The sequence below is a fragment of the Procambarus clarkii genome, chromosome 72 (assembly GCF_040958095.1).
Source record: "Procambarus clarkii isolate CNS0578487 chromosome 72, FALCON_Pclarkii_2.0, whole genome shotgun sequence".
Taxonomy (NCBI): Eukaryota; Metazoa; Arthropoda; class Malacostraca; order Decapoda; family Cambaridae; genus Procambarus; species Procambarus clarkii.
Genome location: NC_091221.1, coordinates 4,141,392 through 4,157,501, shown reverse-complemented (window position 1 = coordinate 4,157,501; position 16,110 = coordinate 4,141,392). Strand labels below are relative to the sequence as shown.

General features: G+C 40.9%; 1 protein-coding gene across 3 annotated transcripts in view; it reads right to left on the bottom strand.

Annotated features, from left to right (window-relative positions):
- Nucleotides 1-16,110, bottom strand: part of LOC123773764 (uncharacterized) — a 36,085-nt gene that overhangs the window by 19,610 nt on the left and 365 nt on the right. For 2 of the 3 annotated variants that reach the window (XM_045767693.2, XM_069312347.1), the window contains exon 2: nucleotides 7,829-7,916. In XM_045767693.2, coding sequence (XP_045623649.1) covers nucleotides 7,829-7,916 — 88 coding nt within the window. Of the gene's footprint in view, nucleotides 1-7,828; nucleotides 7,917-9,886; nucleotides 10,199-16,110 lie in introns of all 3 variants that reach the window. The other variant, XM_045767691.2, reaches the window with a different exon arrangement.

Sequence of the window (16,110 nt, the reverse complement as noted above, 5' to 3'; positions counted from 1 at the left end):
ACCCAAATTTAAAATTCCCAAACTATTTCTTTACTGTCCCTTACTTCCACTTTCCAATAAGCGGGTCTCCATAATGGAAGTACTCAGTACAGTGGAACCTCGGTTGACAACTGCCCTTGAAGACAAATTTTTTGGAACACATCAAATTCGCCAAAAAAATTAAACTGGAACACAACGTCTGTTTGTACGCGTATGGGTCGAACGAGCGCGTGGGTGTTGAGGAATTTCCCTACTCAACACTTAAGAAATGGTGTACAACATGGGAAGAAATACAAACTTTTGTTGAAAAGGCTCACCCAAATCAAGCTGTAACAGCTCGTTGTGTTAACCTTTTTAATGACAATGATCTGACAGTTAAAGATTTTTTTTCTCTCTTCAGACAAGTGTTACAACATAAGCAAAAAAAAGTGTCCCTATATAAATTTTTAGTGAGAAAAAACAAGCAGTGAGCCACAAGCAAGTCCCAGCGGTATGCAGGCAAAACTTGCCAGTGTACCCCAGAAAAGTCATGACTGCCTGATGTTATAATGGAAGGGGACACTCCTTCCAAACACTATCACCTCCCGTCCTCCTCACCGTCTTTTATACGCCAACAAGAGTAATCATTCAAGACAAGATAAACATACAGTACTGTATTGTAGTGTTATTCAGTATAAAATGTATTTTTAAATTAATATTTTTGAGGGTGTGGAACAGATTAATTCAATTTACATTATTTCTTATGGGAAAATTTGCTTTGGATGACGAAGTGTCTCTGGGAACGGATTACGATCGTGAACAAAGATACTCTCTATATTCAATTTTCTCCTATTCATCATGTATAACACTTATCAAATGTCTTCCAACACTTTAAATCAATACCTTTTGCAGATGACATCTTTATATATACAAGCTCTAAACTGAATACTCAAAATGGCAGGGTATAAAGTACAGATAATGAATATATAATCCAAATCCACATGAATTTATAATAGGGCGCTTGACAGCCGGGTGGACAGCGCTTCGGATTTGTAGTCCTAAGGTTCTGGGTTCGATCCCTGGTTGAGGCGGAGACAACAAGGCAAAATGTTTCTTTCACCCTGATGCCCCTGTTACCTAGCAGTAAATAGGTACCTGGGAGTTAGACAGCTGCTACGGGCTGCTTCCTGGGGGATGTGTAACAAAAAGGAGGCCTGGTCGAGGACCGGGCCGCGGGGACGCTAAACCCCGAAATCATCTAAAGATAACCTCAAGATAATAACTAACAAACTCACGCTTCACAGAGTTTTTTTTTTTTTTTTGATTGGATGTCGCATTGGACAAATTTGTGATAATCAGGATAGATTAGCATTCCACAGCAGTACAGCAGGGATCTTTTCAAAACATAACTGTCGGGTTATAATAGTCATGGGAAGGGGTAGAGAAAGGAATTGTCTGTAATTAGAGAAAGGCATAAAATTGTAATTACCTAAGTGTAGTTACAGGATGAGAGCTATGCTCGTGGTGTCCCACCTTCCTATCATTCTTTGTCTTGTCATTTAATACTTTGAAATAATGTTTGTTTTGTCCTCTACAACCTTCTCACTTTGCTTGTTCCAACCATCTCCCATTCTTTTTCAAAAGTGAATTTTCTTATATTTTTACACCAGCTTTGTTTACTTAGCTTAAATCTATGACCTGTGCTTTAACCACCGCACTACGCAGGGTGCATTAGGGGGCTGGATGGTGTGTAGAGGCTCACCTTCTGGAGCACAGATAAGGCTATTGTAGGTACGTCTTAGGATATAAAACTGCCGCGTGGTCACTTGGGTACGAAATGGAGGCCTGAGGCTTCCAGTGAGCATCAACCATTTTGAAAGAAATTCCCATGATGCCCCACAGGTGGGGAGACTCAGTTTCAATTTAGCAACCATGTTTGATGCATCTACATTGAGCTCATGGTCCCCGGTCGGTCGTGTTGTTGAGAAAACTCTCAGAGATGGGAAATACCGGGCATCTCATTTGATGATGAATATATTAGCGATATCGAAGACTACAGCCTGGAAAAAGAGCTAACACAGGTGTCTGACACTAGTGATATGGACATTGAGGTGGATGATGTGGTGAGTGTGTGCAGTACACAGGTCTTGCCAGCCCTACCTTGCCATCCTAGGTCAACACCAGTGGATTTACCATCACCATCTGTGCAATCTGATGTATCTCTACTAAGTGATAGAATAGGTGACGAGTTGTTTTCTGGGTTCAGACACACAGGCTCAGATACAAGCAGTGTTGATGAACTGAGTGTAATTGGGTATGGAGGTGTTACTAGGCGAGGTTTTGCTGCCCCAGCAACACAGCGAGGCAAGCACCAGCGTGTCACGAGGCCTGAGGACAAAGACAACATTGAGCCCTCGACATCAGGTGTTCATGGTAAGCCTATACTACATAAAACAGCCTCTTCTCCTGCCATACGAAGCTCTAGCACAAGAAGATGGAGCCGTGTTGTTGTGGCACATGCTGGAGGGACTAATGCAGGTGTAGGCCGTGGTGTTGGGGCCCGTGCTTGTGGAGCTCATGCTGGAATAGGCTGTGGTGTTGGGGACGGTGTTGGTGGGGCTCGTGCTGGTGTATGCCGTGGTGTTGGCGCCACGTTGACAAGCACGGGTGTACTTGTGTGGGAAGATTGTGACAATTTTGTCCCACAAATACCAGCACTTGGTAACACCGATGTTGGTGAGACACACTTATTCGCCTACACAGGTGATGATATGGCTGAAATAGATTATTTTATGGCATATTTTGATCAGCCATTCATGCAGCATCTCATTGCAGAGACAAACCGATATGCTGAGCAACTCATTGCCTCTGGAATTTTACCTGCTTCTCGAATGACACATTGGAAAGACACAACTATTGAGGAAATGGATGTGTGTGTATCATGATGAGGCATGTAGAAAAACCATGTGATTCATGATTATTGGAACAAAGGCAGCCTTGTTCCAACCCCCTTGTTCAGCAGGTGCATGTCACATGTTCCTGCTGCTTCTCAGTTGCCTACACTTCGAGAATAATGATAATGAAGACAGACATGACAGACTGGGAAAAGTGCAGAAAATATTCAGTGAATTGAGAGGAAAGTTCTGTGACTATGTACCAGGACAGAATGTCATGATTAATGAATTGCTAGTTCTTTTCAAGGGACGACTAGCACTCAAGTAGTACATACCATCAAAGCGACACAGGTTTGGACTAAAGTTTTTCATGTTATATGACTGTGAAACTGGTATGGTCATTGATATGATATTGTATTCTGGTACAGACGTTTACATACCAGGTAAAGATCCACACTGCTTTTCTGGCAGTGTCGTGAAAACACTCATGGACAAAAGTGTAAAAATTACCTTGCTGTACACAAGCTTGGTTATATGCCAAGTACAAGAATATAACAAGGGTAAATGTGCCTGCGTTGTTTACAAGCACACAAACTTGCAAGTAAAGAAGGGAAGCAAAAATCTGTCTGCATTTGATGCGTTAAGTATAAAGTTCCCTTGCACATACCATTGACTGAAGCAGTCAATGCAGTACTCACACACTTGCACAGTACTAAGTGTGTTTATAGTGTTCTATATAGTCTGTGATGGTGTAGTATAAATAAGTTGTAAATGTAAATAATTGAACATGTAATATTGAAAATACGAACAATGTTTGTGTACACACTTGTGATACATGTAACACAGTTTTTTGTAACAGTACGAATGTTCTAATGTATGATTATTGTAAACATGTTCAATATACATAGGATAAGCCAGAAAAAAATGCATTTGTAATCGTGTGGAAAATTTGAACATAAAAATATTTGCGGCAACTCGCAATTGTTGAATCCGGCGAGTGACCGCCTCCAGGAGTCTTCACCATGGGGAACTACTCAGCCATGATGTCACAGCCCCTTTTCTAGACAACTGCGGCCAAAGTACAGTAACTACATTTGAACATTTTTCTGGGGGGGGGGGGGAGGGAACCCCTTCAGCTCCCCGGAGCAATCCAGGCTGATATGAATGTATTAGACCCTGGTATCAGTCAATGCACATGGAGTTCTAGGCCTACCAGGGATCACGATCCTGAACCTGGCCCCTGCTCAGAGAGGCATGAGAAGCAATGGCCTATAGAAACCCCCAAGTGGTTGGAAACATTTTATGTCTGCCATCAACCAAGTCAGGCACCCAGAAAGGTAAGTGCCCCAAAACAAACCCCCTATTCTGGTTAAAATATTGCTACCGAGAGCCGACACCGTGTCACTGTCTGTCCCCCCCCCCCCCCCCCCCGTGAATTATTGGACAGAACTACCCAAATGAAAACGAGCAAACAAGCATGACATCACGTCACCACGCCACTATCTGCGCAACGGCCCCTTGTCCCCGGGAGGGAGAAGGGGGAGCCCCAGACCCCCGTACCGGCTATCCACACCCCAGTTCTATGGCTGATGTGAACTGGCAAGGTTGTGTGCCTCTGGCTCCTGTGTTTTTTCCAGTTCTGTGCCTTGTGGCGTGGTCCTGTCTTCTAGGTGGTGCACGAGCCAAGAGTAATTTCACAAGTACTTGGGCTACATGAGCCTAGGGTCTTCTTCCCTAGATATCCTGTAAGTATTGCCCTTGGGAACCACCTTCCACAAGTCACCTTGGGGTCTACCTTCGCAAGGTCTTTTGCTGCTTGGTGATTGACCGCCCTTGGATTCAGCTGTGGTGTTTCATACACCACTGTTTGCCTCTGGGTATGGGGTAGTTTTGTCACTGGTAGGGGCGCAGGGTGCTGTGCAGCTAGTTTTCACCTCACATACTGGCTGGCTCTGTTTCGCCTGGGCACATTGTCCTCTTGCGGAGTTTTTCTTTTGTTTGATCCAGCCAGCTCGCATTCTATCCTCGTGCCCACGACGATTGTAAGTTTGCTGCGCTGGCTGCCGTCTTCGGTAACATGCCTTGGGTTGACATTTGGGTACGGGGTTTTTGGAGGTCAAACAGGGTCCTGGCTGCTCGCTACCTTGTCAATGTTCCTGGGCCTAGTCGGGCTTGTGTCTCATTGGGTCGGAAGTTGCAGCCAGTTGTCTTGACTTTGCGTTGAGGGGTGATTGCCGACCGCCTCCCGGGAAAGTCCCTCTTGTTTTCGTCTTATGGCAAGTAGCTCCGGGGAGCCGAAGGGGCTCTCCCCAGAAAACCAGTGTTGAATGTACAGTAATGAAATGCCATTTTCAGGGTGAGACCTGGAAGCTCCCCGGCATCCATCCCCTCCCTCCGGTCTGCGTTTTTGTTGTGGTTTTTTACATCCAGCCTCAGAACTGGGGTGTGGATAGCCAGCATGGGGGTCTAGGGCTGCTCCTTTCCCTCCCGGGGAGGAAGGTGGGGGGGAGGGGGTTGCGCAGACAGCGGCACGGTGACGTAGCGACGTCATGCTCGCTTGCTCGTTTTCATTTGGGGAGTTCTGTCCACTAGTTCGGTTCTTCGTAGCAACATTTTAACCAGAATTGGGGTTTGTGGATAGGAGTTTAACAATTTTAAATTGGGGTTTAACAATTTTGGAACGAAAAAAGGATGCAACACAGGTTTGTCATACACATGAAGAGTAACAATAACGTGGCTGAAAACATGTTGACCAAATCACACACTAGAAAGTGAAGAGATGACGACGTTTTGGTCAGTCTTGGACCATTATCAAGTCGATTGTGACAATGGAAACACAATCGACTTGATAATGGTCCAGGATAGACCGAAACATTGTCGTCTCTTCACTTTCTAGTGTGTGGTTTGGGCAACAGGTTTGTCATATTTTATAGCCGTGCAGTGCAATGGTTAAGTAACAGGTCTCAAAAATTCTTTGTTATTAATTTTATTGATTCCCATCACTATTTTGTATGTAGTGATCACATCACCTATTTTTCTTCTATCTTCTAGCTTTGGCATATTTAATGCCTCTAATCTCTCCTCGTAGCTTTTGACTTTCAGTTCCAGAAGCTATTTAGTTGCATGTCTTAGCACTTTTTCCAGTTTGTTTATGTGCTTCTTCAGATATGGGCACCATACAATCACTGCACATTCCAACTACACATTCCAAAAGGTCGTGAACAATTTCTTTAGTATTTCACCATCCATGTATTTAAGCAATTCTGAAATTGAAAAGTGTAGCATAGGCTCATAGGCTCCTGCACAATGTTCTTTATGTGGCTCTCAGGTGACAGTTTTCTATTTATGTCACCCTTGATTTAGGGGGTGGCAAAACCACCCCCTAAATCTCATCCTTTATCTGAATTTTGTAAAGCTTTTTCACATAATTTGTAGGTTGTGAATGGAAACTTGTTCACTAGGAACAAGTTTGAAAAGACTGACCACAAGTTCTCCTCCATCAATTGAAACTGATGGAGGTAAATTTACAATTGAAGCAGTAAATTTCCTTCGTAAGTTTTTCACAGAAACCGTCTCGGTGAACTTTCATTAACATGAATTTTAGCCTTAGATTTGTTTCTGCCAATGCCTGCCTCTTGCAGTAGTACATTGCTAAATATTCTGATCTACAGCACATATGTGACTACTCCTGGTAACTCACTCATTTTCACACACCCACCCCTTTCCATCTCATCTTTCCCCCAGCTCTCTCCCTCAGTTTCCTCTCCAGCTTGATCATCTTCATCTTATTTCTTTTACCTCAACTCTCCCCTTTTCTCCTCAACTCTCCGCCTCTTCTGGTTTCACTCCTCTGTTCAGGCTGATGCAGTGCCCCTCTCTCCACTGTTCTGTTTGCATTTTAGTGTGAATGCAATAATAGTCCACAGCAGACAGAAACATTATCACTTTCACCATCTCTGTGCAAGTTTAATATTTATTTGTTCCAGCTGAAAAACTATGACTGTTACTCAAATATTATTAAAGATACTGAGACACATATTCAATTGAGAACGTTTCGGTCTGTCCTGGACCATTCTCAAGTTGATTGTGACTCAAGACAATCGACTCGAGAATGGTCCAGGACGGACTGAAACGTCGTCGTCCCTTCACCTTCTAGTGTGTGGGACGACATACTTTAGCCACATTATTGTGACTCATCGCCTGCATTCAATTGAGAACATGCAAACAAAATGAATTTACAGTTAAAAAACCATCGATGAATATAATGAAACGGCATTTTCTGGAAGAGTCCCGGAGGCTCCTCTGGGACTCAACGTTTGCAGCAGTCTCCTCTTTTTCTGGCGAAGAACGAGATGGTGGCTCTCTGGAGGGGAGCTGGAGGTGCTTTTCCAGCGTTGAATGTGATAAAACGCCATTTTCTGGGCAATTCCCGGAGGTTCCCCAGCAGCCCTCCCTCCCTCCCTCCGGTTGGTAGTTTTCGTGTTTTTGATATTCAGCCTTTGAGCTGGGGTTGAATAGCCGACGTGAGGGGTCTGGGGCTCCCCCTTCCCCCTCTCTGAGAGGGTGGGGGGGGGGGGGGGGGAGCTGCGCAGACATCAGCGTGGCAGCGGTTGTGACGTCATGCTTGTTTGCTTGTTTTAGATTGGGGATTTTTCTTGCCAGTTTGGCTTTAGGTAGCAATTTTGTAACCAGGTGGAGTTTGTTTTGGGATGCCTATCTATCTGGGTGCCTAACCCTGTCGATGGCAGACATGGAATGCTCCCAACCACATAAGGGTTTTTATAAGCCATTGCTCCTCGTGCCTCTCTGAGGGGGAGGGGGGGGCCAGGTTCTAGCTCATGGTCCCCAGTAGGCAAGAACTCCATCGAATAGACTGATGCTATGGTCCAATACATACATATCAGCCCAGTATAGCCCCGGGGAGCCGGAAGGGCTCTCCACAGCAATACAGTATGAACATCACACGATATACCTACCTCTTCCCTTAGTGAGTAAAGCAGTTGAGACAATGTCGTAAGGTGATTATTCCACCTTAAAGCTATCATTTCTTCATCCATGTTTGTCCTGAAGAAAAAAATCAGGATAAGCCACTAAATATTATGAACAGTAACTTCAAGATACAGGTAATAAATAAAATTATTTCCATACTGAACTGAATACTACATTGATTACAGTAGGACAATGAAAGCTCGTATTCCAACCCTTTCCACTTGGTGTGTTTGAAAACATTTAGAATAACCTTAAATGTAGTAATTTTCACATGCATTTGTGTAATTACCCAAGTAAAATTTCAGAATGAGAGCTACCTAAACAATGTCCCATTCTCTCTTTAATTTGTCTGTTTGAAAACGTTTGTTACACACCTTTGTTTTTGTAGCTAATTCCATGACCTCTTGCACGTCATATTACAAGCTCTAGCTCCTCCTCATCAATTTTATCGATTCCAATTACAATTTTATACACTGTGATCATATCTTACTTCTTTTTTTAGTCTAATTTTGGTATATCTAATGTCTCTAACCTCTCCTCATTGCTTATGTTTAGGTCCAGAAGACACTCCTGGATCTAAACAAAGGTGCAAGTTTTTTACACCTTTTTACTTTTTATAAAGGCATTATAGGTATCATATAACTTGCATAATTTAACGTGGGGAGATACAGAGAGGAGCCCTACCAGAAATCCTGCACTAGATGTAGTGAAATGCCTTGTTTCAGTGGGTTCCTTATGAATATCTCCATTCTTGCCCTTTCCGTGGTGCACAGGAAGTTTTGTTTGGCCAGTGTGAATGACTGGGGTAACGGCCTAGGAAAATTGGGTCACCGAGGCTGCTATCAGGTGGCAAGAGTGTGGAGCTAACTAGCAATTGGACTAACATCCTTGTTCAAGTGTACATAGTTTGAATCAGGGTTACCAAGCCATTACTTGTTTTGGAATGTTCAACCTTTCTGACGTTTTTTTTCTTTGAAAATGTGGTTGGTGTCATATTCCTATTCCTCTATTGATGGGGCCAGATTCTGATGCTGGCCTCCAGATGCTCATAATTCATTAGAGCCAGATGAAGTACCGGGGCCTGGAGAACTCGAGTGGGTAGTTTGGAGAGATACAGAAGCCTTCTCAGAAAAGACTGCAGTGCAGCACTGCATGTGTTACAGAATATTCGAAACGTCATTGATATAATTCAGGCTGCAAATTTATTAGCATGTGGAATACTATAGTATTATATGCATAGAGCTAGGATTAGTGACTATGACAGGGTTACTTATGAGTGGTACAGCAATTCATGTTTCCATTTATGGGTTGATGTAAATGGAAAAGACCACACCATATAATAGTGAGATACTCCTGTACTGGATATTAAGCCAAAACATCCTTCACAGCAGTCCATGCTCCATGAAATTAAACTTTGGCTCAGTCTAAAATATTTACTGGTATAGATTTAATAGAACATTAGAAAAATCTATGTTTGTTATTTAGGAAGCACACAGGGAGGGGAGGAGGTAGGAGTGTCGTGTGTTTTAACTAGTAACAGTAGGCAGTTACTAGTTTTGTGCATCACTATTTTCCTGGTTTTTATTCTTCTTAAAAATCATGCAGTATTCTTTTCATTCCTGTAAATTGTTGGTCAACAAGATTCAGTATTATTTAATTTTTGTACAGTATATGGAAGGTAGTAGGGAGTACTGTACATACAAAGATTCATTTACACCACCATGCTTCCTGTAAGGTAACAAAGGTACTCACAGGCACCTGCTGTGGAGAGTAGGAAAGAAATTGTTTTTTTTTTTTAATTTTTATTTACTTACAATAAGATACTGAATAGAGAAAATGTAGGCCTCTTCCTAAAACTTTTCCAAATTTAATCTAACTCCAACTAGTATATCATTGATAAAATCATACTTACTTATCTTGTACACAGTACCCTTCTTAGCAATCCTTTTAGGTCTAATGTCATCAATAGGGTTCTATGGAAAAAGTTACTAAACATGATGGTGATGAAGAAACGTGGCAAAGTAGATGCCCACAATACAATTTACCTCCTTATTAGATGTCTATCCATCCTTCAAATGTTTCAGATTTGGCCAGTATAACGTCTTGTTGATGACCATATAAGAAAAATTCTTCAGCCTTTCTCTGGGTGACTCAAGATGAAACTAGCTATCCTTCCAGTCAGACACGACAGCTTCAGCCTATGTACAGCCTCCCAGATTCCAGAGTTCATGGGAGCTCCACAGGTGGTAGAGGCCCAGTGATGGAGTATTTGAAGACATAAAAGTAGGCCAATGATGTAAGCCTTGCTGGTACCCTGCAGCTATCCACATGTCCTACCAACCCCACCACAACCTATCCTAGAAGATGAACAGGGATCACACAGACATGAGTCAATTACAGTACTGGTAACTGGTCCTCCATTTCTCCACACTGAACAAGACAAGATAAAGGACTGAGCTACTACACAGTTACTAAGGCCAAAGCATTTTAGCGTGTACAGGAATTGTTAACGTTACCTGATTTACCTGAGGGACACTAACCCTAGTGGCTTCGACAAGTACAGGAAGCCTGCGGCTTATCGAAAGTCCCCCCCACCCCCATTTGCCTTGATCTTTTCCAGGTAGATTTTAAAACCTCAACACAGTTTTGGCATTTACGACTTAGGCAGGTAGGCGGTTCCATGGGTTTACAACTCGTGGGTCAAAAAGCATCTTCCTGTTCTCTGTCCTACATTGAGGCTTGTTGAGCTTGAAACCATTGCTCCTTGTTTGCGTTACATCTGATCTTTTGAAGAAATTGTCAGGATCAACATCCTCTAAATTGTTCAGTATTTTAGACATTTCAATAAGATCTGCACTGTCATGCCTGGTTTACAGTGTTGATAGCCATGTGGCCATCAACCGTTCCTAATACGAGAGATGACTTATCTCTGGAATGACTTTTGTTGCCCGGTGTTGCATGTTCTCCAGAGCAACTGTCCTTTTGAAAACTGCTTGGATACAGTAATCCAAATGGGGGCACACCAGAGATTTATACAGTTGAATCACTACCTTCTTTTCCTTAAAGTCAAAGGTATACTTAATTATTCCAAAGGTTTGGTTAGCATTTCTGACTGCTGCTCCCACCTATTGTGCAACTTTTAGTGAGTAGTGGATTTTAACTCCCAGATCCTTCCTTCATCAATCTGCTGTAATGTAATGTTATTAATTTGGTAGTTGTGGTGTGGGTTGCTACACCTTGCATGCCCCACATGTAAGGTCTTGCATTTGTCAATATTAAAATAGCATTTGCCAGTCTTCTGACCATTTGTGGAGTTAGTTTATTTATTTTTATTTATTTATTTACAAGAAGGTACAATGGGTTTTGAGAGTACATAAATTGGTAGTTTTACATGCTTGCACAGCCATTAACATGCATAAGCCTTTTGGGCAGGTCCTTAATCTATAACAGATCAGGTAAGATGAATAGGTACATTGAAGCAAAATTTTATATCAACATATAACTATAATATCAATTGACAGAGGTGATTACACTGGTAAAGATGTATGTCTTTCGTACAGTACATGAACTCTACATGAAATAAAAGGATGCAGTCTATGGAACTCTCTCCCTAATGAATTAACAAATTGTCCAGGCTGTTCTTTATTCAAAAGTAAAACCAAAAAGTACCCAATTTCATCCTCATAGTTTCCCCACCTTGTGTTTCAAACTTGCACTGTCTTGTGCTACCCACTCCCCCAATACTAGTACTGTAGTACTCTTTGTAAGACTTCAATATCATTTCCCACATTACCATAAAGCTTTATGTCATTTGCAAATATGATGTGGTTTGTAATGTTCTCATCTATGTCACCAATGTATATGACAAAAAAGGATGGACCCAAAATGGACGTATGTGGCACTCCACTTATAACATTTCTCCATTCAAATTTGTTCCCATTTAGCACGAAGCATTGTTTTCTTTCCTGCAACATTGTTTTATCCATTCTAATATATTTCCATTTATTCCATGGGACTGTAATTTCCTTGTCAGTCTTTCATGTGGTACTTTATCAAAGGCTTTAGCAAAATCCACGTATACTATGTATACTACATCCACCGAAAGGCCTTTGTCGAGTAGCTGGTTACCGTTTTAAAAAATGTGAGCAGGTTTGTAAGGCAGGATCTATTTTTAACACTATCGCTTCCGGATAACGGTAATGACGTCCTAAAATAATTACATGCAGTTTTCCCGAGGACAGCAGTTACGTCCAAAATTAAAATATCAGTACAGTATTTGTAAAAATTCCATTCATTGTCCTATTATTATGCAGTTTGTTTTAAAATGTGCACCAATGTCTTCCCATTCTATGTGACTATACATGGATATACATAATGCTTTTGTGTTATACAAGTACTACACAAGTGATACCAAGAAGCTCGCATTCCCAGTACCACTAAGTAGTCATTTGGTCACTAGTATACTTTGAGTATAAGGATTAGCCTCTCAAAAATGACAACAACATACATGCTGGTGATGAACATGAGGATGACAGCAGTTCTACTAGTGACAATGTTGCAACACCCGGACCATCAGGTGTGAGGTGGCCACTCTTCTTTACCTTTATGTACAATACTTTATCTTATGGTATTGGTAACATATTGTTCTTATATGTAAATATTTCTCTAGCGCATTCTATTGCAAGCAATTTCATACCAAATTAAATGACGTAGCATGAAAATTGAGGCAAGAAAGCTGAAGAGTATAAACATTGCTCAGGCTACCTTGGGGTGCGTGGCGGTCCACCCGTCGGGGACACACGAAAGTGTTAACAAACACATGTTGTGTCGATTGTACAAGATTGTTCACTGAAAGATGGCGAATGATTCACTCCCTGAGCATTCTCTCCATAAGCTTGCAGAGGTGCAATGTCAATCTGATTGGCAAGTAATTTTCTGCTGAGCTCTTGCTGCCTTTTTCGAAAATAGGGGTGACATTTGCACATTTCCAATCTAGGGGTACTTTAACTTGGTCCAGAGACTTTGTGAAAAGTAATTTCAGCAGCAGCCTAGTTTTTCTGCCAGTTCCTTTAGGACTTTTAATTGGATTCCATCCAATTAAATCAGATATATTTTATTCCGTCATCATTATACTGTAACTGTAATTAGTCTTGATGTGCATATTAACATGAAAAAACAAATTATTAAAAATAAATTTATGCTACTGTCAACAATAGAGGCATACAATAACCAAGTTTGGTCTAGTAACAGCAATATACAGTACAAATAAAAAGTCTGAAAATGGTATGGCATTACTTTGCGTTTATATCTGCAGAACAACCAGTCCTGTTATTACTGATACATCTCCATGCCATAACCTAACTTTAGTACTCTACACTGGAAGCTCACTAACGTGAATCTCCAAATAACATTCAAAATCCAGACTGAATTAACACATTGTTAGATTTGGATAGAGCCTGGCTTATGGAGTTTAATGGTCGAATTATGTACCAATGCACAAGGGCCTATATTTACAAATACAGTACAAACATATATTAAAATATTAAGTAGTACAGTAATTACTTCATATTTTATAGTAAGAAATTACCTGTTATTAGAAATGTCCAGTGCAAAAATCAGAAGGACCTGGGCAACTGCAACCCATCCTCCTGCTTAGATAGTACTTTTTGTAACTGTGTGCACCATAGTAAAAACACTGACATACTAAGCAATTAGAGTGTAGAACTTTGTACTATTCACTTTATAGTCTAGAAAGATGCAGCTAAAAAATAAACTTAAATATTCCTAGGCCTCATATAGCACATACTGTATATGTACTATATAGGCCTAGGAAGGTTAGGTTAGTCTTTGCAACATAAGTTGAAAATCATTTTCTAGTTTGTCCAAATTGAATACAGTAGTACCGATTTCTACTTTTTACCCATGTTGTACGTTGGTATATGTACTATGGTCCTCATCCTTCCTATAAGTACTACCAAAACAGGAGGATGGCTTGGCAACTGGTACCCCTTAGACTCTCATCCAAGAGCCCGTGAAACATGGGCACCAGATTGGCTGAAGCTGACACCAGAGTTGCCTATTACAGCTAAATGCACCTGGCAAAGTGCCAAAAGACCCACCAGCTGCTAATAAAACCTGTGAACCTCCCACCTTCGATGAGAAGAGACAACAGGGTATGGAACAAGGAGTGTGATCAAGGAATGCAGAAGAAAACATGTTCAGATGGAGCAACAAACTCTCAGGACCAGGAACTCTAAAAAAAAAAAATCTAAAAAAAAAAAAAAAGGTTAAAGGGCAATCATGGAACTCTTCTAGTAACACCAATGCCTAGTTACCTTCTCACACCCTTGAGGAAGGGCCAAGATGGAGCCTACAACTCCTTTATAACCCAGAACTTTAATAGAGGGAGCAGACAGGGCATCAATCAAGAAAGCCCTTTAATCTTTCTCTCTCTAGAATAGTGGTTCCCAACTTCATTCCCCACTTTTCCAACCATATTCTATTCTATGGAACCCTAACAACAAAATACAGTACATTGAGCTACTTGAGAAGTGACAGAAGCCATTGCTGTGACAAATACAGTATATAAATTCATGTCACAAGCCCTGCATTGTTATTCTCAGTAAAGCTGCATGCAAATGAGAACAGGAGACATTCAGTCCAACACCTCAAAGTATTTTTAATTTTTAAGAGTATTAACACAATACTATACTTATAATTTGTCCCACAGATCCCTTGGGAACCACTGTTGGCAATCACTATCCTAGAGAATGGATGTTATGGTTTTTAATCTCTCTTCATAAGGAAGGTTTATTATACTCTTCCTGTTCACATTCATGTAGGTTTGTCTAAAGTATGGAAAGACCAGAATTTAACTGCACCCTAAATCACCCTAAATTTGTCCCAATACGAGCAAAATAAAGCCGACAACAAAAATTTGTTGCTACACTACTATTGCATCTTGAAATAATTCCAAATATCCTACAATGTTAGTTTTACTTGGTTCAATTATGCATTGATATTTTGGCATAAGATTCCTACTAATAATGACTACTTGATACACATTTAAATTAGCAGTGCATACCACCACAAGCACTCGCACTATTAGATTAGGTAACGATAAGTCAAGTTTAATTAAGTGAGAATAGGTTTCATTAGGATTAGCAGAGTGAGAGGGCTGCAAATTCATCACCAATTTTATCTGCCTCATTACAGAAAATAATTTTTCTGCATCTAAATAACTGGGTGGATCAGGCATTTAACAATTCTAACTCGAAGATAGCTAATGTTATAGCTTAACCTACCTTAAAGATTTTTGGGCAGTATTTATGATAAATACACAGAACAACTTCAGGTAATGTTAGCATATTCATGGTAATATTACTAAGGTTAAACAGGCCAAATTAAGATAGCATTACACTATCTGGCAGCTGCATGTGACACCACACACAATTAAAACAGGACATTTATAGATGATTTATAGATGTAGCAAGATGTTATCTTGCATCTTGGACTACGTCTTTCAGTAGTCGTCAAGGCAGATGCAAAATATATATGGTTGTTAAATAAATAAATATTGGGGCTTGCTGTGGATGTGGAACTACCACACCTACCAACACAAAACATGATCACCACATACAATATTCTCAAAGGAACTGATAGGGTAGATCAAGACAGACTATTTAACACAAGTGGCACACGCACAAGAGAACACAGGTGGAAATTGAGTGCCGAAATGAGCCATAGAGATATTACAAAGAATTTTTTTAGTGTCAAGAGTAGTTGAGAAATGGAATGCATTAGGAAGTGGTGTGGTGGAGGCTGACTCCATACACAGTTTCAAGTGTAGATACTGTATGTTAGAGCCCAGTAGGCTCAGGAATCTGTACATCAGTCGATTGACAGTTGAGAGGCGGGACCAAAGAGCCAGAGCTCAACCCCCGCAAACACAACTAGACGAGTACACCATAATAACCAACTGATCAATCTCTCACTTGTTACCATAGTGAGGTCTAGTACATGATGAGCAATGTTGTACTTGGCCAAACCAAAAAGTTATACTGTTTTATATATAGTGAGCACAAAGTGTATGTGATGACATAATTCAAACAATATTTCATGAATTGGCTCTTACTGTACACAGTGTAACAAGAGCCAATATGAGCCAAGTTCATACTACAACACCTCCATAACAATTATCAACTCACTCAATGGCTAACAACTTAGTACAGTACTGTACTGTACAAAAAAAAAAAGTTTATATTTTGGT